This window comes from Mustela lutreola, chromosome 9 (genome assembly GCF_030435805.1).
Source record: "Mustela lutreola isolate mMusLut2 chromosome 9, mMusLut2.pri, whole genome shotgun sequence".
Classification (NCBI taxonomy): Eukaryota; Metazoa; Chordata; class Mammalia; order Carnivora; family Mustelidae; genus Mustela; species Mustela lutreola.
The window spans coordinates 87225701-87252507 of NC_081298.1; the positions used below are offsets into that span (position 1 = coordinate 87225701).

At 37.5% G+C, this 26807-nt stretch overlaps 1 protein-coding gene across 5 annotated transcripts in view; it reads right to left on the reverse strand.

Annotated features, from left to right (window-relative positions):
- The window catches only part of VPS54 (VPS54 subunit of GARP complex), a 97518-nt gene extending 73493 nt beyond the window's left edge, over positions 1-24025 (reverse strand). The window contains exons 1-4 of one of the 5 annotated variants that reach the window (XR_009357254.1): positions 23893-23924; positions 4564-4656; positions 3231-3386; positions 817-1058 (exon numbers count right to left, since the gene is read on the reverse strand). Coding sequence is in view for 4 of the 5 variants with exons in the window: in XM_059187814.1 (XP_059043797.1) it covers positions 817-1058; positions 3231-3366 (378 nt within the window). In the remaining variant the exon portion in view is untranslated. Of the gene's footprint in view, positions 1-816; positions 1059-3230; positions 3387-4563; positions 4657-23892 lie in introns of all 5 variants that reach the window. The other 4 variants (XM_059187814.1, XM_059187813.1, XM_059187816.1 and 1 more) reach the window with 4 other exon arrangements.
- Between the last annotated feature and the right edge of the window lie 2782 nt (positions 24026-26807).

Below are 26807 nucleotides of genomic sequence, written 5' to 3' on the forward strand. Positions count from 1 at the left end.
TTATCCCCTATATAAACTTCCAGATGTAATCTAAAGCATGGTCACTATAGTTAATAATACTGTATTGAATATTTGAAGGTTGCGAGGAGAACAGATTTTTAAAATCCTCATCACAAGAAGAAAAAAAATTTTTTAAGTATGTATGGCAAGGATGTTAACTAGCATTATGGTGATCATTTTGCAATATATACAAATATCAAATCATTCTGTTATACACCTGAAATTATTATATGCCAATTAGATCTCGTAAAGAAAAAATTTTAATATCCTTTTAAAAAATGGGGTTTTTATAAATGAGTTTTTTTAAATACTAAAATGGGAACCAAAATTATATTAATAATACTCACTAAAAATTAATAACAAGCCTTCTTAAACTAAGCAATACATTCACTTCTTGCTCAGAACTGAGTTTAGAGCAACACATTATGTCTAAAGATATTAAGACTATCTGCTAGAGCTAGCATGCTCTACTAAATTTTCTACGGTATATGAGAGACATAGAAACAGTTCTACTCCTCTCACTTCTTAAACCTCACAAATCATCTGGGTCTGATTGGCCTAACTAAACAGTTTTGTCCTTGGTAGGTAGGGTGGATTTCATGATGAATCTCTGCAGCTAGTAAAGTGTAATTCTGAAAAATCACTACAGTAAGAGAAATACATTTATATATATATAAGCATTGAATTAAATACAAAACAGGACAGCACAATGTATATAGACAGAAAAGAATACTATAACCTCATCAAAGATTATTGGTCAAAAATCTACAATAAATCAAACTAAAGATCTTTCTATTACTTTTGATTAGGTATTACCTGAGAGATTTCCTGTTGATAAACTGTAAAATGTTCCTTGCTGATCTGTGGGAGGTAGAATGAAGGTATGACTTCAGTGTCCACAAAGTCCAATCCCCATGTTTTTGTGAAGAAGTCAGATTCTCTTTTTGCTAATCGAGGATCATTTAATGCTGCTGGGAGGTTTACTTTGGAATGATATATAGTCCATCTATGTTGATCTGTAACTAGAGATGGGGCAACACATAAACTATTTGAATCACCTGCAAAAAGTAAACAAGAAAACTCGATAAACTAAGTTCTACATTTGAAACTACATCCTAGAAAAATAAAAATGCTTAGTTTCTACACTATACAAAGAGTAGAAACTCTTCTGTAAAAAACGTTTTAATGAAAATCAATCTGATTAATAACCTTCAGCTTTCAGCATCAATTGCCAAGAGAAGGAAAAACATGTAAAATAAAGAACATGCAAAATTTGAGAGTTATAGTTGCAGGGTGGGGTGGATAGTAATGGAAGTCTTTCATTAATTCTTTAATGTAAAATTTCTCTTTCCTTTTTCAACATCAAAATTCTTCTTCCTTTCTATTGTGCATCTTCTATCCTTTAATACTCCAGATTTTTCAAAAATACACCTTTTATTCTATTGTATTAATGCAGACACACCAGGTTCTAACACCCTTGTTTGGCTTATAGATGACAGAAATGCTGCTGTAGCATTAATCATAGAGAAAATAAAAACATATAGTCAATTCTTGTTATTCATAGTAGTTTTGCTCTATAAAGTCACTGTAACAATTAGCAAATACTGAACCATTATTGCTTCTAGGGGAAATACAGGGTTAGGTACCTTCAAGCCCCTGGTCAAAACATTTTCATCAACTGCCCAATTCATAATCTTATTTTGTGTGTGTTTCTGTTTGAAGACACCTTATTTAGTATACACTGTTCATTCATTAATACTGAACTCATGGCTCACACCACTATAACTCATACCTAAATGAAATTTCTTCATAAGGCACATACATTGCAGTCTTCTGGTTCTTAGAAACACTAGAAAGCCATTCGGCACTATGTTGGGGAGACATTATAAACAGCAAAATCATCAATAAAAATCTCAAAAATGCAAAAAATGTGACACTAAATAGACCACATAAAGGACACTTGTTTAGAGCATGAGAGCCAAAACAAGAAGGCAGAGTATTATCTTGTTCAATCTTTGCTAGGGACATGTGCATCAGACAATTCAAATTTTTATTCCTCTGCATATGGCTAAAAATGACAATGAAAGTACTTACAAGTATTGATACTGGGGTTACAAATAAGTTTTGGGGGTAGGCCAATTTGCAAACATGGAATTCACAAATAATGAGGCTTCACTATACTGCATCTAACTAAAAAGCTTTGTATCTGTAGTTTAATTTTCAAAACTTTGTCAGTTTAGCAAGTTACTTCTATGGAAATGCATGAAAAGAACTATATTCCAATTTCCCAATCAACTTAGTTCCAAACTACCTCTTTAGTTTAACACTATAAAATGTATTCCTTCAGATCCAGCTGACCCTTGAACAACAGAAGGATTAGGGATACAGACTACCCCCTCCCTATGAAGTAAAAAATCCACATATAACTTCAACTCTCCCCAAACGTTTCTGATAGACTACCTTCGAACAGAAGCCCTTCCAATAACATAAATAGTCAATTAACACATATTCTGTATGTTATTATATACTGTATTCTTACAATAAAGTAAGCTAGAGGAAAGAAAATGTTACTAAGAAACCCATAAGGAAGAGAAAATACATTTATAGTACTGTATTTATCAAAAAAAAAAAAAAAAAAAAAAGGCGGCACCTGGGTGGCTCAGTGGGTTAAGCCACTGCCTTCAGCTCAGGTCATGATCTCAGGGTTCTGAGATCGAGTCCCGCATCGGGCTCTCTGCTCAGCAGGGAGCCTGCTTCCTCCTCTCTCTCTCTCTGTCTGCCTCTCTGCCTACTTGTGATCTCTCTCTGTCAAATAAATAAATAAAATCTTAAAAAAAAAAAAAAAGGTTCCAAATAAGTGGACCCAGGCAGTCCAAACCCATGTTGTTCAAGTGTCAAATGTATATGGAATCTAACTACTCACTTAAAAATAATACAAATCCTTGGGACGCCTGGGTGGCTCAGTTGGTTGAGCAGCTGCCTTCGGCTCGGGTCATGATCCCAGCGTCCTGGGATCGAGTCCCACGTCGGGCTCCTTGCTCAGCAGGGAGCCTGCTTCTCCCTCTGCCTCTGCCTGCCATTCTGTCTGCCTGTGCTCTCTCTCTCCCCCTCTCTCTCTCTCTGATAAATAAATAAAATCTTAAAAAAAAAATTTTTTTTTTTAAATAAAAATAATACAAATCCTCAACAAAAGTCCTCAACAACAACAACAGCAAAAAAAAAGACCTTACCTGTGGGTTCCTTGGGACATACATCTGGCAGTGACTGCACAGGTCGAATGTGTTTTGTTGGATCTACCTCTTTTTTAAAGAAAACATCACTGCTGCTTCCTTGAGGCACTGGTGAAGAACTGTGGCTTGAAGCCATTGCATAAAATCACCACTCAACTGAAAATAAGTAACAAGTAATAATTAAGACACTTAAGACAAATCAAACTTTCTCTAAATATTATGTATACCTCAAATTTTCTTTGAAAAAGACACCTTATCCAAAATCCCTCAAGGAATAAGTACACAATTTGAATACTCATTATTAACTATAAGAGTGACTCATAATATTCAGTTTACTAAGAAAGTTATATGTCCTTGTTTGAAAAGTATTCTCTCCGAAGTGAAATATCCTGTCTTTTATCCAAAGTGGAAAATAGATACCAAAGCTGTAACCAATATATATTAAAGTTGAAAACATCCATTCATTCAACAAGTATACAGTAATTATGCATTATACCAAAATGAATAAGTGAATGGGTTTTTGAAGTCTGATTTACTGGGTTCTTCACTTACCAGTAGTATAATCTTAAGGAAATTTACTTAACCTTTATGTGCCTTACCTCAACTGTAAAAATGGAGATGAGAGCCCATTTCATAAACATTTTGTAAGATTAAAAGGAATGGATATATGTGAAGCACTTAAAACAATACTCATCTTAAAGTTAGTTTTTCATAAATGTTAGTTAACATTATGATGGACTATGTGGACTGTCACTATATTAAATGATTATAAAAGAAGTATGATTCTTCAAAGTGCCTACAATTACATTAAGTAATTAAAACAACCAAAACACTAAAGAAAACAAAAGTTAACCTATGTCTACATTTTTTAGTAAGTCCTAAAAGAATTTGTGGGGCGAAACAACATAATATGAGCTACAGTGTCACGTAAAACTTTAGAAATGAAGCAGTACATAATCTGGATACTGAAGAACATGTATTATTTTCTTATTGGAGGGTAGATAATATTATATTGCAGAGTATGTATATCAAATAGCACGTATTCTATTAACATTTTTCATTGAAGGAATAAATTAATAAACAGAAGTTTATAGCTGAAAGGGAACTTAGATATCACCTAGTCTAAGTATAAGGCCCTAACAGACTAGGTAGCTTATAAAAATACATGTGTTTTAACAAATTATTAAAAAGGGGAGGGGCCTGTTAAGGAAATGTGAATACGATAAGATTAAGAAATAAAGAGCAGAGACATAAGGCTAAGAATGGTGACAAAAAGTTCATCTACTCTAACTCCCCTCTAGCTTAGCAAGTTTAGCAGAAAGCTAAAACTTACATTTCCCAGACTTCTTTGAATATCTGTCACAGTCCTCCTAATGCAAAGGAAACACATCCAATTACACCACTCACTGAGACCATAAGAAACAAGCTGTTAAGAAAATGCACAAAGATAAATAACTTCCTCAAGGTCCCCAAACAGAAAGTAAACAATACCATAGAAAGAGGTTAAGGGACATGGATAATTATAAAAAAATATGGAAACTGACATGGTTAGAGTAAAATGTTTGCAAAGTACTGACTATTCATATTTTATTTAAACACACACACACACACACACACACACACACAGTATGGCCAGACAAATTACTCAGGGCCTTGGTTCGCCTGTTGCATTTACATCCCTTCACATTAAGTGTATGGTTGTTTCTGCACAAAAGCATCATATATTTGAAAAGGGAAAATATCTAAAGGATAGGAAATACTGTTTAATACATAATCCTGTATATTAAATGTTTAGTAAGGACAATTCTAAATTTGACATTAAGTCTGTTTAACTTTTTTATTAATTTCATCAAATAAAAAGGCTAAGCTAAAAACATTTTGACATTTTAAAGAGGGAAACTACAAATATTTGGAAAATCTACTTATGTTGAACGCCCATTGCTTGCTGTCAGAGAAATTAAATACTGATTCCAACAACAGTACACTACTATTTCAATTTATTCTATTTACCATCATGTTGTTTTAACAGCAGAAGTCATCGTAAGTGCCATCTCAGGAAGCCAAAAACACTTGAGGAGATGGGGACTTACAGAAAAACATTTCTATACTCCTACAAATTCCTTCAGTGGGGGGGATGGGGGTCACCTTGTTTATTTCTTAAAGAATCTGAATTGGAAAACCTACGCAGATTTAGTTTTTTCCTATGTCTCTCCTAATTCTTATGAAAAGAGGGAAAATCTCTAGCTCTAAAGAGATTATGTAAAATTAGAGACTGCCTATGTAGGTGAGTCCCAATTTTAAACCACTTGACTCTCCACTTCCTTCAACCATCCTAAATTCATAAAGATTTCCCCACAGTAAGAACCAAACTTCATATTAATGACCATATAAGTACAGTGCAGATACTTTGTATGTGCAATCATTGGTAATAAAATGTTATGGATTTATTCATAAGGCACGGATGCATAAACAAACAGCAAATCTCCATGGCCTCTAAACCAAACAATTTCAGCAAAAAAATAATATTTCATTGAAAAGCTAAAGAACAGAAATGATGAAGCATCCTAGCAAGAAAGTTTGTCTACTCAGGAAAATAAAATAGCAAAAACTAAAACAAAAACTCAGAATAAGAGAAAAGGCAAGCTCTAAGCACTAAATGCAGATAACCTCTGACTTTAAATACTCCACTTGTAACTACATCTAGAAACAAATTAGACATGCAATCAGTAGTCACCTACAATGAGAATCTATAAATCACTTTACCATTCTTCATGTGATCATCTTTTCATAATTCTAACAATACCACACTCAACCAGTATCTTCTCTTGAAGCCTTCTTTGGTGTCTCATACCAAATACGCCTTTATGTATTTTCTTAAAGATTTTATTTATAAGAGAGAGAGGGAAAGAGAGCAAGAGAGCACACACCAGCACAAGCTGGGGGTCAGGGGGATAGATGGGTAGAGGGAGAGGGAGAAGCAGGCTCCCCAGTGACCAGTGAGACCAAAGACACAGGGCTCCATCCCAGACCCTGGGATCATGACCTGAACGAAGACAAATGCTCAAACCAACTGAGCCACCCAGGCGCCCCTATGTATTTTTATTTTGCGATAATCATACTGAAATTTTGGTCTTTATATAGGTTTCTATTAGACTATGAACTTCCTGATGGTTCCATTTTCCTCTGTATTCTATATGCCCAATGCAGTTCCTGGCACACAAATAGTATGTAATAAATACTTTAAAGACGAATGAAATGGGTGTAGAACAGATCAGAAGAGAGATGTTGGTGAGAAAGCTACCAATAATCCTTAAGTAGATAAGAGCATACACCGGTACAGGATGATAAAGAAAGAAACATTCATTATAGAAGAATTTGCAAGAATGAGTAAAATCAGAAACATGTGACTGTCTTTCTTGTAGCTCAAAGTATCTTTTATGTTAAAAGTTAGGTGTAAAGCCTCTATTAAAAGTTTCTAAAACAATGTCATCCCAGAAGCAAGGAGCATACCAAGTGCTCAGACTTTGGTTTCTGAACATAAGGATCCCCTGCTTTTTGAAAGTTTGCATTATGCCACTTTGCTTTTATTAAAAACCTATATTAGTACCTGTTTCCATTAACCAAAAGAAATCCAAAGAGGATTTTAACTTATCTTTAAAAGGCAAGAAGCAAAAATTGCATTCAGTGTTTTGTTTGTAACAAGCTGTCACAGAGGTAGCACACACACACTAAGCAGCAAGGGTAGCAATGCTTAGCTCCTTCCCTGGATTCACACTACTCAGCATCTCAGCAACAAACCACTGTACCTTTGAACTGGGCCTCTAGGTATCTGTGCTTTTTCTTTATTTATTCTATACAACCATTATTAATACATGTCCTAAGATACTGTAAGAGAAAACAAACATTTTTCCACATAAATTAATGGTAACTGTTTCTTCAACTTTACACCATTTTAGCTTTACATTTTACATTCCTAAGGCTTCTTAGGAATGTTCTACTTTCAGGGAACAAGTAAAAACTATGCCATTCCCCACAAAGAAATCATGGCTCATTGAAAAAATATCTGAGTCCAGAGCCAGAGCCCTGGGAACTCTTGTGTCAGAAAGCAAGTAAGTGCTCACAGACAGACCAGAAGGATTTGTAAAGAACAACAATGGATCAACTTAAAGGGGCTCTCATTGGCCACATGGGGGACAATTTGAGGACTTAAAAAAAGAAAAAAAAGAAACCTACTTGAGCATAACCTACTAGATAAATAAAAATTAGCAAATATAGAGTGGCACATAGGGGAAGAGAAAGAGATGAGGAAAAGGGGGCAGAGTGGAATAAAGAAAGGAAATCTCTTCTCCACAGAAGAAAGCCAGTAATAATTGTAGAAGGAATGATTGAATTAGAAAATCACATTTTGTAACCCCAACGTAAAAACCAATTCAGGCAAAAATCACTGATAAATGCTAAAGTTATTAGATTGATCAGAAGGAGAAAACTCGCCTGGTACCAAAGTGTTAACCCCACAGATGTTAACCCCTTAGCAATGCAAACGGGAAAGTATATCTTTAAAATCTGTCAGGGTGCCTGGGTGGCTAAGTGGGTTAAAGTCTCTGCCTTTGGCTCAGGTTATGATCTTGAGGTCCTGGGATTGAGTCCACATCGGGCTCTCTGCTCAGCAGGGAGCCTGCTTCCCCCTCTCGCTATGCCTGCCTCTCTGCTTATTTGTGATCTTTCCCTCTGTCAAATAAATAAATAAAATCTTTTTTTAAAAATAAATTCTGTCACTACATTAATTAAGTCAACAAACTTGGTATCATTGATAACAGTATGACAACTTAATATTATGTGATTCATGAAATGAGGATATAAAATAAACGTCATCACCTATGAAGCACTCAAACCAAAAATACCTAATCCAACCTAATTAAGTCTCTAGACTGTGGTTAAGATTGTCCTGTGGACTCCTTGATAATCTGGTAAAGTCTACGGACACTTTCCCAAAATAATGTTTATATTGCATAAAATACATTAGAGATTACAAATGACAACTATACTGAGATAAACTTTTTAAAATGCAATATAGTAATTTTTTTGCTTCTAAATTAATGCAAACCTATCTTAATTTCTAAGCAATAAATAAGCAAAAATGTTTCAAGGTACCTGCAACAAATTAATGTGACATGAAAATATTTGAAATTTCTACTGGTGCCTAAGTTACAAGTAGTGCTAATACCCCTGTGAAGGATTATGTACATTATAAGTAAAGAAAATGCTAAAATCCAGTTAAAGCATGGTTTCTCCACCATGGCACCATGGACATTTTGAGTTGAATAATTCTTTGCTATTGGGTGTTTTCCTCCTACACACTATAGGATCTCAGATGTATTCCTGGCCTCTATCTACTTGATGTCAACAGCACCCTTCACTCCTGCCCCCCACATGTAATTATGACAACCAAAAATGTGTCCAGACAAGGGCAAGCATGCTGGGGTGGAAGAAAAGAGGGGAGAGGATAAAATCACGCCAGGGGAGAACCACCGAGTTAAAATAAAGATGAACATCTGTAAAATGAACATATGGACTAATTAAAGGTGCTAGTATCAATTCTTAAAATAAGTATTAATACAGGTTCATTTCCTTTTTTCCTTAGATAAAAGAAAAGAATAATCCAGGGTGCCTGGATGGCTCAGTTGTTAAGAGTCTGCCTTGGGCTCAGGTCATGATCCCAGGGTCCTGAGATCCAGCCCCACATCGCATCAGGCTCCCTGCTCGGCGGGAAGCCTGCTTCTCCCTCTCCCTTTCCCACTCCCCCTGCTTGTATTCCCTCTCTCGCTGTCTCTCTCTCTCTTTCTGTGAAATAAATAAATAAAATCTTTAAAAAAAAAGAAAGAAAGAAAGAAAGAAAGAAAGAAAGAACGAACGAACGAACAAGAATAATCCTTAACTGGGTGGAACCTTACAAAAGGACTTTGGACTTTATCCACAGGACTGCTAAGTCCACTCCATCACTCTAGGAGATTATCAGCTTGGAGGGCCAAGGACAGAACCTAAGAAGACTGGAACATTTCTGAAGAAAGAAATGAAAAAAAGATATAGAGTTACCTGGGTGTCTCAGTCAGTTAAGCACCTGACCCTTGATTTTGGCTTAGGTCATGATCTCAGGGCCCGGTTCCACTTCTCTCCTTCCCCCTCTGCCCCATCACCACCATAACTACCACCACTGTGCACATGAGCCTGCACATTTTCTTTCTCTCTCAAATAAAAAATAAATCCTTAAAAAGGAGGGGCAGAGTGCCTGGATGACCCCATTAGGCATCTGACTGTAGATTTTGGCTGGAGTCATAGTCTCAGGGTTGTGGGGTCAAGCCCCATGTTGGGATCCGTGCACAGAATCTGCTTAGGATCCTCTCGCTCCCTTTCCTCTACCCTTCCCCCTGCTCGTGCTCCCTCTCTAAAATAAATAAATGTGATCTTTAAAAAATAAAGATATAAAGAAAAGCTTGTGATAAAGAAGGAACATCTAAGAAGGTGAGAGAAATATCAATTCAGAATTCACAAATAAAATGGGGGAAAAAACCATCAGTTAGATTTGGCAATTAGGCAGTGACCAGATGTCACTGACCAGTGACATCAGAAACAATGTCAAGTCCAACAGTGGAGTTGGATGCCAGATTGTAAAAGTTGGAGTGGAACCCACAATTATATGGTCAACTAATCTTTGACAAAGCAGAAAAAAATGTCCAATAGAAAAAAAGGCAGTCTCTTTAATAAAGTATTGGAAAAAGTGGACAACAACATGCACAAGAATGAAACTGAACCACTTTCTTATACCATACACAAAAATAAATTCAAAATGAAAGACCTCAATGTGAGATAGGAATCCATCAAAGTCCTATAGGAGAACACAGGCAGCAACCTCTCTGACCTCAGCCACAGCAACTTCTTCCTAGACCCATCTTTAAAGGCAGGGAAACAAAAGCAAAAATGAACCACTGGGACTTCATCAAGATAAAAAGCTTCTGCAGAGCAAAGGAAACAGTCAACAAAACTAAAAGTCAACCTACTGAATGGAAGAAGATACTTGCAAATGACTTATCAGATAAAGTGCTAATACCCAAAATCTAAAAAGAACTTATCAAACTCAACACCCCAAAAATAAAGAATCGAGTTAAGAAATGGGCAGAAGACATAAACAGACATTTCTTCAAAGAATACATACAAATGGCTAACAAACACATGAAAAAATGCTCAATATCACTTGGCACCAAGGAAATACAAATCAAAACCACAATGAGACACCACCTCACACCAGTCAGATTGGCTAAAATTAACCCTCAGAAAAAAACAGATGTTGGCAATGATGCAGAGAAAGGGGAATCCTCTTACACTGTTGGTGGGAATGCAAACTGGTACAGCCACTCTGGAAAACAGTACAGAGGTTCTTCAAAAAGTTAAAAACATAACTATCCTACGACCTAGCAATTGCACTACTAGGTATTTATCCAAAGTATAAAAAAATAGTGATTTGAAGGGGCACATGCACCCCAATGTTTAGAGCAACAATGTCCACAATAATCAAAACATGGGAAGAGCCCAAGTGTCCATCAACAAATGAATGGATAAACAAGATGTGGTACACATATACAATGGAATATTACTCAGCCATCAAAAAGAATGAAATCTTGCCATTTGTAACATGGACAGAACTAGAGGGCATTACGCTAAGCAAAATAAGTCAGAGGAAGACAAATATGATTTCACTCACATGTGGAATTTAAGAAAAAAAACAGATGAACAAATGGGAAGGGAAGGGAAGATAAAGACAGAGAGGGAGGCAAACCATAAGACATTCTTTAATATAGGGACAAACTGAGGGTTGCTGGAGGGGAGATGGGTGGGGGGTATGGGGTAATTGGTGATGGGCATTAAGGAGGGCACTTGATGTAATGAGCACTTGGTGTTACAAGCAACTGACGAATCACTAAATTGTACCCCTGAAAATAATACTACACTATATGTGAACTAACTTGAATCTAAATAAAATCTTGAAAGAAAAAAAAAGAAGTTGGAGTGGAATAGGTAGGGAAATTAAAAAAAACAATGGCTATACTTTCAATTATAGGATTACAAAACAGAATATATACTAAAATCCCATTTGATATAAAACCTTTATATCACTCTCTCTATATACACATAATGTATAAAAAGGTATACAACAAAATAATCTGCTTAAGTGACATAACAAACCTTTCCTGACCACCATATCTAAGCACATTCTCTCCCCTTCCCTCCCTCCATCCAACACACACACACCCTGATTCTCTATGACTAGAACTTTAGTTTGTAATCTTTATAGTACTTGCTCAAATTTTAACTGATTATTTACCTATTAATTTTCTGTCTCTCCCACTATACTGAAAATACTTGTTACTTGTTTCATTCACCTTCCTATACCACCATTAGCAGAGTCTAAGCAATTGGTAAAACACATGAAAGTTCAATGAATGAATGAACAAGGAAACTAATATCATGGATAAAGAGGTAAGAAGAATAAGCCACTAACAATGTCTTATGTAAGTTCATGCATTTAAATAATGTAAAAATACACAAAGTCAAAAATACATTATCTTGTTTGTATAACATTACCTTTCTAAAATTTTATTCTAGACTCTCTACATTCTTATAACACAATATATATAATATACTTAAGAAACCTGGCCATTGGGCGCCTGGGTGGCTCAGTGGGTTAGGCCGCTGCCTTTAGCTCGGGTCATGATCTCAGGGTCCTGGGATCGAGTCCCACATCGGGCTCTCTGCTCTGCAGGGAGCCTGCTTCCTCCTCTCTCTCTCTGCCTGCCTCTCTGCCTACTTGTGATCTCTCTCTGTCAAATAAATAAATAAAATCTTTAAAAAAATAAAAAAAAGAAAAGAAATCTGGCCATAAAGTGAGTTAGACAGCTATTATTTATTAGTTGTGTGACTTTGACAACTTTCTTATCTTCCTATTTCCTCATTTGTAAATGGGACAATAGTATCTTTCTCATAGGAATGTTGTAAAACTTAAATGAAACGTAACTTACATAACCTATATATAAACTCGTGGCACAATACTTGGCACACAGGAGACATTCAATAAAAAACTGCAACTATCACTATTTATTATTATAAATATCTTAAGTATTAACATTTGGACTGTGCCATACAAAGTTTTAAAATCAATTTAAACTTTAGGTTCCTGAGCCTCTTCTATCAGTGTCCTCTGCTTGAGTGCCCTTAGTTTTTGGAGAGAGGAGGCAGCAAATTTAGATGGCCAGATATAATTTACTATCAGAAAATCTGCCAAAGAATAGAACAGTGGTCCTCAAAGCCATGCTAGTAAAAGGAGAGAAAAAAGAATATGGGAAAATGATGTTGAAACTAGAAAACATGTGGCCTGGAACAGAAGCAAGTCTAATGACAATACTATGCGAGAGAGGAAGGAGGAGAGAGAAAAAGCAAAGAGGCTAAAAGTAATGATTTAGAAAACATCTAGATAAAGGTCAAAGTTGAATCCATGGGAGTAAAGTGGATGAGATAAAAATTACAATCTCTGAGTTGGAGGGGACTTTAAAAGATAATCTGGCTCCACTCTCTACCTAATTTATGAACCCTTTCTACAAGGCTTTTTGCCTCATTTGAAAACTTTTAACAATGGAGAACTGACTACTTCAAAAGCAGATTATAACTATAAAACAACTATAATTGCTTTAGGAAAATAATTCTTTCCTGCAGTGTACAGAATCTTGCCTCCCTTAATTTTCCATTGCTATTCCTAGTCCAATTACATTATAGGAATAAAAGAAAATTCTTCCAGTCATAGGAAGATAATATTACAAAGAAAAGGTGTGAAAAAGAAATAGAGAGAGAGAGGGCTAATGAGAGCTCAGAGAAAAAGGAAGGGCAAATACACTTACAAGGATAGGAAAAAGAAATCAGAAATACCATCCTAATAGAAGCAAGGGAGAAGTGTCCAGGAGGAAAGTGTGAACAGCAGTGTCAACATGATGCAGTAGTCAAGTAACCTCGACTATCTTCAGTAAGAATATTGAATTAGAACAGTATTAGGACAGTGGTTGGGGCAGAAGCCATACTCCAAGATGTTAAGTATTAAGTAAGTGATGAAATAATAAAGGCCACAAGATCAACATCTCTTTGGTGGTGAAAGAAAAGTGACTAAGAGTTGAGAAAGAATTTTTTAGGCCATGGGAGACCGGAGCACATCTGTAGGCAAACAGCAAGAAACCACGTGAAGGGTGAGATTAAAGTGGAACAAGAAGGGGCACCTGGGTGGCTCAGTTGTTAAACGTCTGCTATTGGCTCAGGTCATGATGCCAGAGTCCTGGGATGGAGCCCCACCCCAGCTCAGCAGGAAGCCTGCTTCTCCCTTTTCTGCTTCTCTTGCTTGTGTTCCCCTCTGTGAAATACATAAATAAAATATTTAAAAAAAGAAAGAAAAAAGGAACAAGAAAAAGTACTGGGGAGAAAAGATGGAAGGAGAAAGAAGAGTTAGATATACATGGGGATTGGCAGTATGGTGGTGAAGGCAGAGAGAGAACAATCACACCAGGGGGCTGTTATGCCCCACCTTGAGAAAGACAGGACTTTGTCAGGCAACAGTGAGAAAATGAGCAAGCAATACAGAAAAGTTGCACTCCATCCTACTTCTCTGCCTAATTCTCTTCCAGGGAGGGAAGGGGCAGAGAGTAGAAGGGGGCAGGGAGTGGAATCAGCTGGGACTTGGGTACACTCCCACCCAATGTGGGAAACACGTTACCAGTGAAAAAAGGAAGGATAGCAAGGGAGAGGGAAGACAAAGCAAAGAAAGAGAGAGGGAGAGAGAAAGGATTACATTTCACTAATATCTGACCAAACACTATGGTTTTTAATTGCTTTACTTTCATTCAGATTATTCCGTTGGTCTAACAGTCTAGAAAAACATGTCTGTATGAATCAGTGAATGGATCAATCAATGATCCCCATTATGAGGATGAAGAGCAGATTCAAGAGTAATTTGGTTTCAGACCATTTAGCTAATAAATTGTGAAGAAGATGGGATTTGCACTCAGATCTTCTGATTCTAAACCCCTGCCTGCGTCTCTATATCATACTGCCTCTCTAAAACACCAAAATCTAAATTATTTCACTATACTGCCTCTCATCCATTTCAGGCACCCAGTACTTTCTTCCCTTCTGTCTTCTTTTTCTCCTTATCAATTACTGATCCTATAACAATTATTTACACTAACAAATATTTCTGTTCATCTTATATTAAAAATAAATGGTAGCAATAATTATCATCTGACTGTGATAAGATTTTTTTAAGACTTGACTTCTTTTAAAGTTTTTTTTTTTAATGTATTTAACTAATCTCTATACTTCCTGTCTCCCTCTGTCTATACCTCTGTTCATGCATGTTCTTGTTCTCTCTCTCTTTATCAAATAAATAAATAAAACTGTCATTTTTGTTCTTAGGACTATATTAATATATAATTTCTTCTAACATTTTTAAGATAGGGTAGGTTATATAAATTTTATTTTAAATTTACTCTTTTTGTTAAGCATTTTAATATATCTGATGGTTTACATATTTAAGACATATACAATACCAGTAACTTTGAATGAATGATTATAGGATTTATTTGCTAATCAATTACTCCAACAGTCTCTCCTGCATGTTCAATTCTCTCCTCCCTCATCCAACTTCAATCTATCTTTGCTTTGTTCCTAGCTGCAGAACACCAGAGAAAATTTATGTAGAACATCAGATTATAAATGTATAAATTCTAATCTGAGATAAGGCCCTACTCGCAGTCTTTTCACTGATTTATCCTGCTCTTTCCCAATCCTCACAGTATTTATAACCTTCATTACTCTTCTCACGTCCCCAAGTTTACCTTCATCAATCCCATGCTCAAAAAGTAATTGTCTTTTTACTCTATACCAAAGGAAAAAAAAGTCCTCATATAAGATTCTACCCTCCATATCCACACATACCAAATCCTCACAACTCTTAACCTCTGGGGTATAATACTGTTGTGTACTCTTGTCTAGACTTAATCCCCCAACCAGTTGTTCTTGATCTCACCTCTTCCTACTTCATCTGAGACCCTGTTGTATTAATTATTCCCTGACCTCCCCCATCTTCAATATCATTAACCCACCAAAAAAAAAAAAAAAAAAAGGTTCAAGTGCTAAATTAAAGTTCTTTCCCTAAACTCTATCTCCTCAGGCTACTTCTTGCCTCCCCTTCACTGGCAAGCCTCTATTTGGTCTTTTGTCTATCTCCCCAGCAATCTATCTTCCAAGTTCACCACTCACTTGGCTGGCTATGGAAAAGGTGAGGAACAACCTGATTTCCAAATTAAAGTGCCAATATTCAGTCTTTATCTAATCAGACCTCACAGCCCTCAAAAACCAATAAAACTAATAAACGTAAACAGCATAAAATAGAAAAATCACCATTTGTAATCCTCAAATGCAATGATCAATTCAAGCAAGAATCATTAGTGGATCATAAAATCATTAATTTAAAAGGCTGTTATGAAAACAATATATACATTGTCATAAATTATCACCCTATCGATTATTTCTTTATTAAATAGTAGCTAGATCTGCCTGTTCCTACCCTTATCAAGTGATGAAAACTGGACTCACCAACAGGGGGACAGCCTGCCATTATGTGCCTCCTGATGTGATAAAGTGGTAGGAATACATATCATCTGTGATATTTTTGCCAGAAATATTTAACCAGAATCTAATCACGAAGAAACAGACTAATTTGGAATATAGAATATACTCAAGCACAAATGCCTCTACTTTTCATAGGATAAACCAAAGAAGAGAAGTCACTGGGCCCTAGTCCAAATTTGGGGAGACTGAAAAGGCATACCAGCCAAATGCAATGCATGAAACTTGATTGAATCTTGCATTAGTAGAAAGAAAAAAAGCTCTAATAAAATGTTCGTGGTGCGCCGGGGTGGCTCAGTGGGTTAAGCCTCTGCCTTCGGCTCAGGTCATGATCTCAGGATCCTGAGATCGAGCCCGCATTGGGCTCTCTGCTCAGCGGGAAGCCTGCTTCCCTCACTCTCTCTGCCTGCCTCTCTGCCTACTTGTGCTCGCTCTCTCTCTCTCTCTCTCTCTCTGCCAAAAAAATAAATAAAATCTTAAAAAATAAAATAAAATAAAATGTTGGGACAAATGGGGAAATTTAAGTATGGACTCTATGTTTAATAAGGTTATTGAGTAATTGTTGATATTTTTAGGTGTCATAATAGTATTGTGATTGTATAAGAGAAATCCCTGTAATTGGGAGATGCATGCTTAAGTATTTAGGGATGAAGTGTCATGAAATCTACAGCCTGCTTTCAGACTTGGCAAGGGGAAAAGTGGCAGGGGGAGGGGGAAGTTTATGTATATGTGTGTAGGTGTTTACTCCAATACTCTTTTTATTTTTCTGTACGTTAAAATTTTTTCAATAAAAATAATAATCAATGAAGGCTTACCAAGAACTGGAGGTAAGTAGAAATGAACCAGACAAATAAAGGGGAGGAAGTGTGTTACAAGAATACTCAAGGAATTGGGAATATATGTGCAAAGGCTTGGAGGGGAAACCAAGCCTTTGCCAGAAACCAGAACTAATTCAATTATGTCTGAAAAAATTAGGGACACCTGCGTGGCTCAGTCAGCAAGCATCTGACTCTTGATTTTGGCTCAGGTCATGATCTCCGGATCGTGAGACTGAGCCCCCCATTAGGCTCCTTGCTCAGCATGGAGTCTGCTAAAGACTCCCTCCCTGTCTCCCTGTGTCCTACCCTTGCTCGTGCATGTGCTTGTTCTCTTTTTCTCTCTCTCTCTCTCTCTCTCAAATAAATAACATCCTTTTTTTTAAATATGAGAGAATTATTTATTTGGGGGAAGGACAGAGTTGGGGAGAGCACAAGGCTAGAGAGTTAAGTTGTGAAAAGAACTTGACGTAGAAATCAATTAAAATAATAAGGAATATGGATTTCATCATAAAGACAAAATAAGGCCACAGAAATAATAGTGAGAAATAATATAATCAGATTTGCCCTTTAGAAAAATCACTGATGGGCACCTGGGTGGCTCAGTGGATTAAGCCACTGCCTTCGGCTCAGGTCATGATCCCAGCGTCCTGGGATCGAGTCCCGCATCAGGCTCTCTGCTCTACAGGGAGCCTGCTTCTTCCTCTCTCTCTCTCTCTGCCTGCCTCTCTGCCTACTTGTGATCTCTCTCTGTCAAATAAATAAATAAATTCTTAAAAAAAAAAAAAGATTAAAAAAAAAGTATCCTTCTGTTAAAAAAAAAAAAAAAAGAAAGAAAAATCACTGATTACAGCACAGAGAATGGAACAGAGAAGACTAAGATTAGAAGAGTCCAGTTAGGAAACTTGCAATAATCTCAGTAAGAGATGACAGTAGCTTGAACTCAGATAATGGTGGTAGAGATAGAGAAAACTGGATAGATTCCAGATCTTTCTCCAGTTCCAACCTCTTTTCAGTGTCATAACCATATTTATAACTGCTTACTGGGCAACTTCATCTACAAGTCTTAAAGATGCCTAAATTTAATGTATCCAAAAATTAAATTCATTATTTATCATATTCACTTGATTCCACCTATCAAAAGTTTATTCCTTCTTTAGGTCAGTTAATGGCAACATAATCCATTGGTTTCCTAAATTAGAAACCCTAGAGCCAACTTGACTCCCTGACCTCTCTACATCTTTAATTTCTATATTAATGTGGACTGTTGTATGGATTATACCTCCAAAATTCATTACACACCCATTCCTTGCACTCCATTCCAATTGCCAGTAATCTAGTCCAGGATTTTACTGCCAATTAAACTGCTGTGAGAATCTCCTACTAAAAGTACTTCTTTGGTCCTAACCTCACTCAACTTTAGAATCATCTTTCTTAAAATTCACATTTGATCAGGTCACTCTCCTTAAGTATTCTTCGATCATGGTATGTATATCAAGTCTATCATGTCCAAAAACTCCACAACCTAGGCCCAATCTACCCTCAGTTTAGCCAAACTGAAACAACAATATCAACAACAACAGAACAAGAATTTTCTTTTCTTTTTTTTTTTTTTTAAAGATTTTATTTATTTGACAGACAGAGATCACAAGTAGGCAGTGAGGCAGGCAGAGAGAGAGGAAAGGAAGCAGGCTCCCTGCTGGTCAGAGAGCCCGATGCGGGGCTCGATCCCAGAACCCTGGGATCATGACCTGAGCTGAAGGCAGAGGCTTTAACCCACTGAGCCACCCAGGTGCCCCGAACAAGAACTTTATCTTGACATAATACATGACTTTAAATTTTTACTTTATTCACTCCACAAAATGTCATAAAATATGATGCATACAATATACATACACAAATACACAACTTAAAGTCAAAAAGCCAACTATTTGAATACAAAATTCCCTAAGTCAATAACACTTTTTACCATGAAAATTCCCCCAATCCCATTTTTTTAAGTTCACCATATTTAAAAAAGAAAAAGAAAAAGAAAAAACCTACCAATATCATTACATGACTTACTTTTTTTTTTAAGACTTTATTTATTTATTTGACAGAGAGACAGATCACAAGAAGGCAGAGAGGCAGTCAGAAAGAAAGGGAAACAGGCTCCCTGCTGAGCAGAGAGCAGCATGCAGGACTCTATCCCAGGACCATGGGATCATGATCTGAGCCAAAGGTAGAGGCTTTAACCCACTGAGCCACCCAGGCGCCCTTACATGACTTATTCTTAATATTGTCTCTGACTATTCTAACCTCATGCTACCCTGTAAAAATATTGACTCGCTCAAGTTCTGTTACCTCAAGTCTTAATTTTGTATGATTGTGAAAGTTGACCAGTTAACAAAATTGTAAGAGATTACATTCTTCCCCCACTTATTTCATGTGTTTTAGTTAATTCAACTCTAAACACCAGAGCACAACTATGGACTACTGGAGATGTAGAAAAATCAAAGCCTCTCTATTTTTGCAAAAAGATGTTGAAAAATAACAGAAAAAGAAACAAATCTAAAAAGAGGTTAAGATTTTACAAATAGTGAGTAGGCTTTAAAACTCTATTTATTCAGTTAAATCCTCACATCTGAAGAGCAATTACTAGTGGTAGAATACCCTGTAATTATAAAATAAGACATGAATAGAGGAATTGAAGACAGAGGAATTATTCCCATCAAGGAAATTAATCCAGATAACCATAGCTTACCCTTGAAAAGACTAAAACTTTTTATACAAATAAGTCACTGCTGAATATTTTAATTCTGAAATTATATATTTTCATAACTTTTCAAATAGCATATTTTGAAAACAGGTAACCCTTTCTTGGTAACTTAATTTCGCCCTTATAATCAGTTATTATACTGTGCTACAACAGTGATACTTTCAGGAGCTACTGAAGGAAGTCAATTTGCTCCTAGAGTAAAGAATTTGGAATTTTTTGAAATTTTGGTGATCATACTAGTTCTTTTACTATTTTGTTATCAATATATTTTAGAATTTCTCTCTTCTCCCTAGAGATACTATCAGCAGTCACTGTTCTCTGCTTCACTGTCTATATTTCCGACTTTGGTACCCTCTATATTCCATTCTAATTTGATTCTTCTGAAACAAGTAACTTTTATTGAGGTATAACTGACATTTAACATTATATTAGTTTTAGGTGTAGTAACTAATTCTTGTACTTGACATAGCATCTAAACACACATAACCTCATCTAATTCTCACAATCATTATATAATCACTATATAAGAATTTTCACTATTCCTATTTCATAGATGAGAAAATCAAGGCTCAGAAAGATTGAGTAATTTATCTAAGATAAATAAAACAAAAAAAATAAAATCAAGGCTCAGAAAGATTGAGTAATTTATCTAAGATAATAAAGCAGGTAAATAGCAAAAGTGACCCCAATGGTCAATCTTTTCTTCTTTCACCACCAAGTTAAGCTTGTTAAAAACAAATTAAATGAAAATAAGTAAATAAATAATAATTTAAAAAAACAAACTAAATGAGTCAAAAGTGGGGCCCACAAGAATGAGAAAAAAAAGATGTGATTCACATATGACCTCTGAATCTTTTTGGACATTCACAATATACATCACTAAGTAATTAATTAAAAGAGCTTACTTTTCTCCTTTTTTAGTAGTTGAAGCTACCAGGAAAAAAACAATCACGTCTACATAAAGAAAATACAACTTTATCTACTTCAAATTCAAAAAACTATGTACCAGTAACTAACAATTCAAAATATAATAACAGTTCAAATCTGCAGTAAAACAAGGCTTTTGCATTTTCAGGGAAAAAAGAAATTTTTCTTCAGATTAGGAGATACCTATCTGTGTTGTGTCATAATGAGATTGCCTTCTATTTTTCCCTTAACTGCCTCCCACTGCAAAAAGAGAGTTGCTAGAGGACCTAAAGGGTTAATCTAACATACTAAACAGCACCCAGTGAGACTTATTTTCCCACCTGGTGGGAGTTGAGAACAATAGGTTAGACACTCACTGGAATAATGCAAACTACAGGTTTAAAACAATACCAATGACATTTGGGTGGATAATTCTTTGTTGTATGGGGGGGTGTCATCCTATGTATAACATAGGATGTATGCTGTGCATTGTAAGTTTAGCAACATTCCTGGCTAATGGCACCCCAACTTCAGTTGTGACAACGAAAAAGCATTTCTAGACACTGCCAGATATCCCTTGGAGGGCAAATTCACTCCTGTTGGAGAACCATGAGTTTAGATATGAGGGCCATGGATCTTTGAAAGAGGAGGCCAACAGCCAGCCTTGTTAATCTTAATGCTTTCAAATTAATTTCGTTTTCGATATATGAACTTTTAAGAATAAAATGATAACAGTAAAAGAATATACCTAAATAATATACAGTATATACCATCCTCCTTTAGATTAAAGCATTTTTAGAGAATTTTCTAAGATGTATTTCATCTATGTGGATACATTAGTTTCCCCACAACCCTCCATCCCAAAATGGGGAAACGTCCATCTCTTTTCCAACTCTGCTAGAAAAATGTCAGTCACATGAGAGAACCTAACAATTCTAATTAGAAATCCCCATTTCTTGCCTTACATGGCCACACTGTGGTTCCTGAGCCACAATCCTAGAGATTCAAGCTTCTACTCCAGAATTCTTCATATGTTCCTGCCACCTTTTTGTGAATCAAGCAGGAAGTACACTAATGACCTTTAAGGTTTTCTCTAATCCTTATATCCTAATATCCCAGGGCAAAGATACTCAAACTTTTACTTGACTCCCAGCTAAGGAGAATACCTCTTGAGATCACTGAAATCATTCACGCTAACTTTTTTTCTCCACACTTTGATCTATGCTGAATATAACCAAACAGAATGTCAGTTGTTTAGAACATGGATTATTAACACCAGTGATCATCTGCTTATTCTCTGACTCAAAATATTTTAAACATATAAGCTGATTTTAAAAGAAACACTTCAAAAAACTATGAGCTGATACCATTTTCATGCATGAATCACAATAGGAAAATATTAAGATGGAAAAAAGATTAGTGGTTGCCCAGGTCGAGGGTGGGTGGGGAGAGTGGGGGGGAGTATACTATCAAGGAGCAGGTTTCTTTGGGGGTGATGAAAATGTTCTAAAATTAGACTATGACGGTTTTACAACTCTGTATATATATTATAAATCAAAAAACTTAATTTATTTTTAAGATTTTATTTATTTATTTGACAGAGATAGACACAGCAAGAGAGGGAACACAAGCAGGGGTAGTGGGAGAGGGAGAAGCAGGCTCCCCATGAGCAGGCAGCCCCGGGCTTGATCCCAGGACTCTGAAATCATGACCTCAGGGGAAGACAGACTCTTAACGACTGGGCCAAGCCACCCAGGCACCCCTAATTTTACACTTTAAATGAGTGTGCTTTACTCAAAGTTGTTTGTAAAAACTAAAAGTAGGAAAAAAGAGTTTTAAGCAACTTTCATTGATAGGAAAAGGAATGTGATTAAGAACAAATTCCGCAAAGTTTGCCATTTCATGAGTTGTATAAGATTTGATTTTAATTCTGACATAAAAACTTAGTACCTATCCAGAAATAAACTTTAACTTTTCCAGAAAACATACAAAAATTTAATCATCTTTTCCTAGCAAACTTTCAATAATTTAAAAAAAAGAAAAACATTTCAGAAAGCCAAATGCTAGAACAGCAATGCCTCTACAAGACCAAAATATGTCAGTAAAATCAAGAAAACATGAAAAGTCTTTATAATTCTGTGATTCATTCTTCACAAAGAAAACCATTACAATATTATTCATTTCTTTTAAAATTGATCCTGTAAGGTCTGTCCTGGTAGTGTAATAATTTTTAAGCTAACAGGGCATCATTTTAAAATAGCCAAATCACAATAAAACTACAAACATCTAATACCCTAAGCCACAACTATCAATCACCCAAAATTTGCAAATATCAGTCACTTTTACCAAAACCTTTCATGAGCAATGATGACCACTATGAACCATCAAGTAATACTTATTTCTAAGAAATCAGGCTCTGACTGCAAGACTAACATAGACCAATGCCATCATTCCATCTGTTCCACCAAAACTGCTTAGGAATCAAGGCTCTTCAAAGTACTTTTCCAATTAGAACTCTCCAGATTTATAAAAGTCAACCTGAACGTCCACCTAAATCTGCAGTTTAAGTTACCACAATAATGCATTTCTCGGCATACTATATCGTGATATCATTTGCCTTGTCAGCATTTACTATTAAGATTGCCCTGGGGTTTGCCAATTAAAAACAAAAAACAAAACAGTCCAAACAATTTAATTCCTCGAAAGTAAGGGGAGCCTGACTCAATAAAAGCCAAAAAATAAAGCCGGTTAAAAGCGAATTAAAACAAAACTTGCAATGCCGGGTCAGTCAGTCAGTCAAAATTCTAAAACACCATCCTGAACTCTACACACGGACAGACCAAGTGGTTCGTTACAATGGGTAGCCAAAAGTTCCCTGGTCAACGACGGGAGAGCAGGGGAGGCCTGCTTTTGTCCCAATGCACAGATGGAAAGAAGCAGAACTGAAGAAAATTAATTACCGAACAAATTACTGCGAGCTAAATCGTCAAACTGAAAAACATCGAGTTTTTATTGGGGAGGGGGGGTAGCCTTCATTTCCTTAGGAAGAAAAACTATTTTTTTTTACATTTAAATTATTCCAGTAGGCTCAAAAGGGGGTTAAGGGCCCGGCTGGGGGAGGGGGGGAGGCAAAGTTTGGGGGCGGCATCCAAGGAGGGTGGTGGAAGTTCCAAAGCCCGGATCCCACAAAGGGGCGAGACGGAGGACGGCGGTGTTTTCGGCCGCAGACTAGAAGTGAGGAGAACAGCTGCGGGCCCTGATCCCAGAGCGGGACCGAAAAGGAAGAGGAGGCGGCGGACAGAGGAATGGAAGCTTCAGAGCCCGTCAGTTGTGACCGAAACTCTGTCCGCTTCGGGCCGGGGAGGAGACACAGGGGGTGGGGTCTCGAGCCCTCTCTCCACCGGAGGTCGGGACGAGGGTGGGCCGCGAAGCGCTGGGGGCCGGTTGGGGCCGCCCCGACACCTACCTGCGGGTCCCGGGCAGCCGCCCCAGAGCGAGGCCTAGTGCATCGCCGCCGCCTCCAGCCCTCCACGTCGCGCCGAGGCTGCTCCGCGGCCGCCGCCGCCCGGAGCCCCGCCGGGCCCGAGCCCGGCTTTCCGCCCCCGCCCCGCGCCGGCTGGCCGGTCGGCCGGGGGAGCACAGGGCCGCCCTCCCGAGCCCAGCTCTGCTCGCGGGTGAGAGGCGGCAGCGGCGGCTCCCTCACGTCTCTCCCGGGTGTCCTGTCAGCCAGCAGTTTCCCCCGGGTCCGCAGCGCCGCCTCCGCCGCTGCTGCCACCGCCTCTCCCACATCCCCGGCCTCCAGAGGAGCCGCCGCCGCCGCCGCGCCGCGCCGCGACCACTACCCCTAGCGCTTCTGCTCCCTACTCCACTGCTTTCCCTCACCCCGCCGGCACGGCTCGGCCCGGCTAGGTCCGGGAAACAGTGCCGGAGGCCGCCGCGAGGCCGCCGCAGCCCCCAGCCCACAATCCACCGCGCGCCTCCGCCGGGGCGGGAGGGCCGCGGCCCGGGCCAGGGGGGAGCGCTCGCCGCCTCGGGAGAAGGGCCACGGCGCGGACGCCACGGGTCCAGCCGGCGTTCCCCGGGAGCAGGAAATACCCCCGCGCACTCCTCTGCGCCTCCTCTGATAGTCCTGTACGCAAAGACTGAAACCCACGCTGAACTCTACTTTTCCCCACGACCCTTCCCCCATCCGAGTTCTCAAGAGCACCCAGAGGCCGCCTTCCGCCTGCCCTGGGACTGGCCATCTATTCCTCCAGCGGGGCCTTCGCCCATCCCCAGACCAACCGACTGCAAACGTCCCTGAACCCACCCGGGACCTATTAAAGTAGATACTTCCACAACATTCCACCTCTCCTCTCGCCCCCTCAAAGTGAATGCTATTCAGAGTTTCCCAAATAAATGTCCTTTAAAAGGTTAAAGGTCATCCCCTCCCCAACAACCCACTGGACTTTGAAAATAGTGCATCGTCTCTCTGTTGATACCTTCCCCCACCGAGTCGTTCCCTTAAATTTTCCCTTAGTTCCAGGCCTTTCTACCATCTATCACACTATTCTGGCACGTAAACCGGTTATTGCTGCTCTTGGACTGAGATACTTAAAGTGTTTGTGTATTAATACCTTCTCACTGTGATTGTTAACAATAATACAATTCAGGCTGGTGTTTGAGGGCTTGCAATTTTAATTCAATAAAAGAGTAATCTGCAAAAAAGAAAATGTCTTAGAATATTTTTAAAACGAGAAAAAAGGGCTCTCAATCATTTGTGCTTATGTCTTAGTTTTAGGAGGATTTCTCTCAATTTTGAAACTATTCCTTGCCTGAAAATATCCACCAAAGTTTCAGGCATTTATAAACCTGTCTGTTTAAACAAATCAAAAGTGAAAATGTAGCTTTTACAGTTGGGGATTTAAAAAAAAAAAAAAAAAGTTGATGCTAGTTTCATTTCCAAGAAGTCACTTCAAAAACTGCAAACACAACTTTGTGAAATATTTTGCCCACTAAAGAGCTAAAGTTGGGGAAGGGAAGACAAAAGAGAAAGATTCAACAAAAACGGTTGAAAGGAAATTCGTACCTTATGTTTTTCTAAATTCAATCCATTCTCTACAATTTTATAAGGAGAGGAAGAATATCAAGCCCCAATATGAAATAAATTTAACTACAAAGAAATAAAGAAGTCCTTCTAGATCCCTGACCTCATATAAAACCAGATGAGTTTTTATTACGAAAATATTAAGGAAAGCTTCACCAAATTTCATTCAAGGCCAGAAAGGAAAATAATTTCAATTTAAGTCTAGAATTGATTTACAGATTATACTAAGAAATGTATTTAGCTTATCAATTTCCCATATTTTGAACCTGATACAGGAAGTCAATAGCTCAAAAGCTGTCTTAAATATAGTGGTTCGACCTTTTAAAAAATATTTGTATTAATACCCCACTTTGTTCCAAAAAAGATTCCAGGTTGCTCTAGTTGGCACTTGAATTAAATAATAACCGTGAGATATCTCCTAGACACTAGAACAAGACAGACTGGTTTGCTTTCCTCATTATCCATATGTAGATAACATCCCATAGAAAGAAATGCTTAATTTTTTCAGGGATTTAACAAGGTGTTTACTTTTACTTTGCCACAGAACAATTCATAATCGTGAATCTAAACAGAAAAGTAAATGCTGATGATAAAGTTTGCCAAAAAGAAAACAAACAAAACCCTGTTAACTGGACAGGTAATTTAAAGTTAGATAAATTTCAAATTAATTAATATATTCATTTGTTAACTCTTGAATCACTTCATTAGAAATGCTTAATTTCGGGGCGCCTGGGTGGCTCAGTGGGTTAAAGCTTCTGCCTTTGGCTTGGGTCATGATCTCAGGGTCCTAGGATCGAGCCCCGCGTTCGGTTCTGTGCTCAGCAGGGAGCCTGCTTCCCTCTCTCTCTGCCTGCCTCTCTGCCTACTTGTGATCTCTGTCAAATAAATAAAATATTTTAAAAAAAAAAAGAAATGCTTAATTTCATTGAGTCAATCATTAGAAAAGCCATACCACAAATAAATGTGCATAGATCCATTATTAGTGTTCATTTCCAGAAAACACAGATTACAGAAAATTAAGAAAAACTGATAGAATCATGATTACCCTCAAAAGAAGCAAATATGAAGAAGGTATTAGCTACCATATTATTAACACTATGTTTGGCATAGTATTTATTAACCTATTAAGAATTATGAATGATTATGCTCATTAGGGTCACATATTCTCACTGGCAAGAGAATGGGCAAATTTTCTGATGCTGTAACTCCTGTAGGAGATCTAAGCTTATATTTACTATATGTTCAGTGCATATTTGTACAGGTAGCAGTAGTGAGATTAATGTGTCTATTCAATC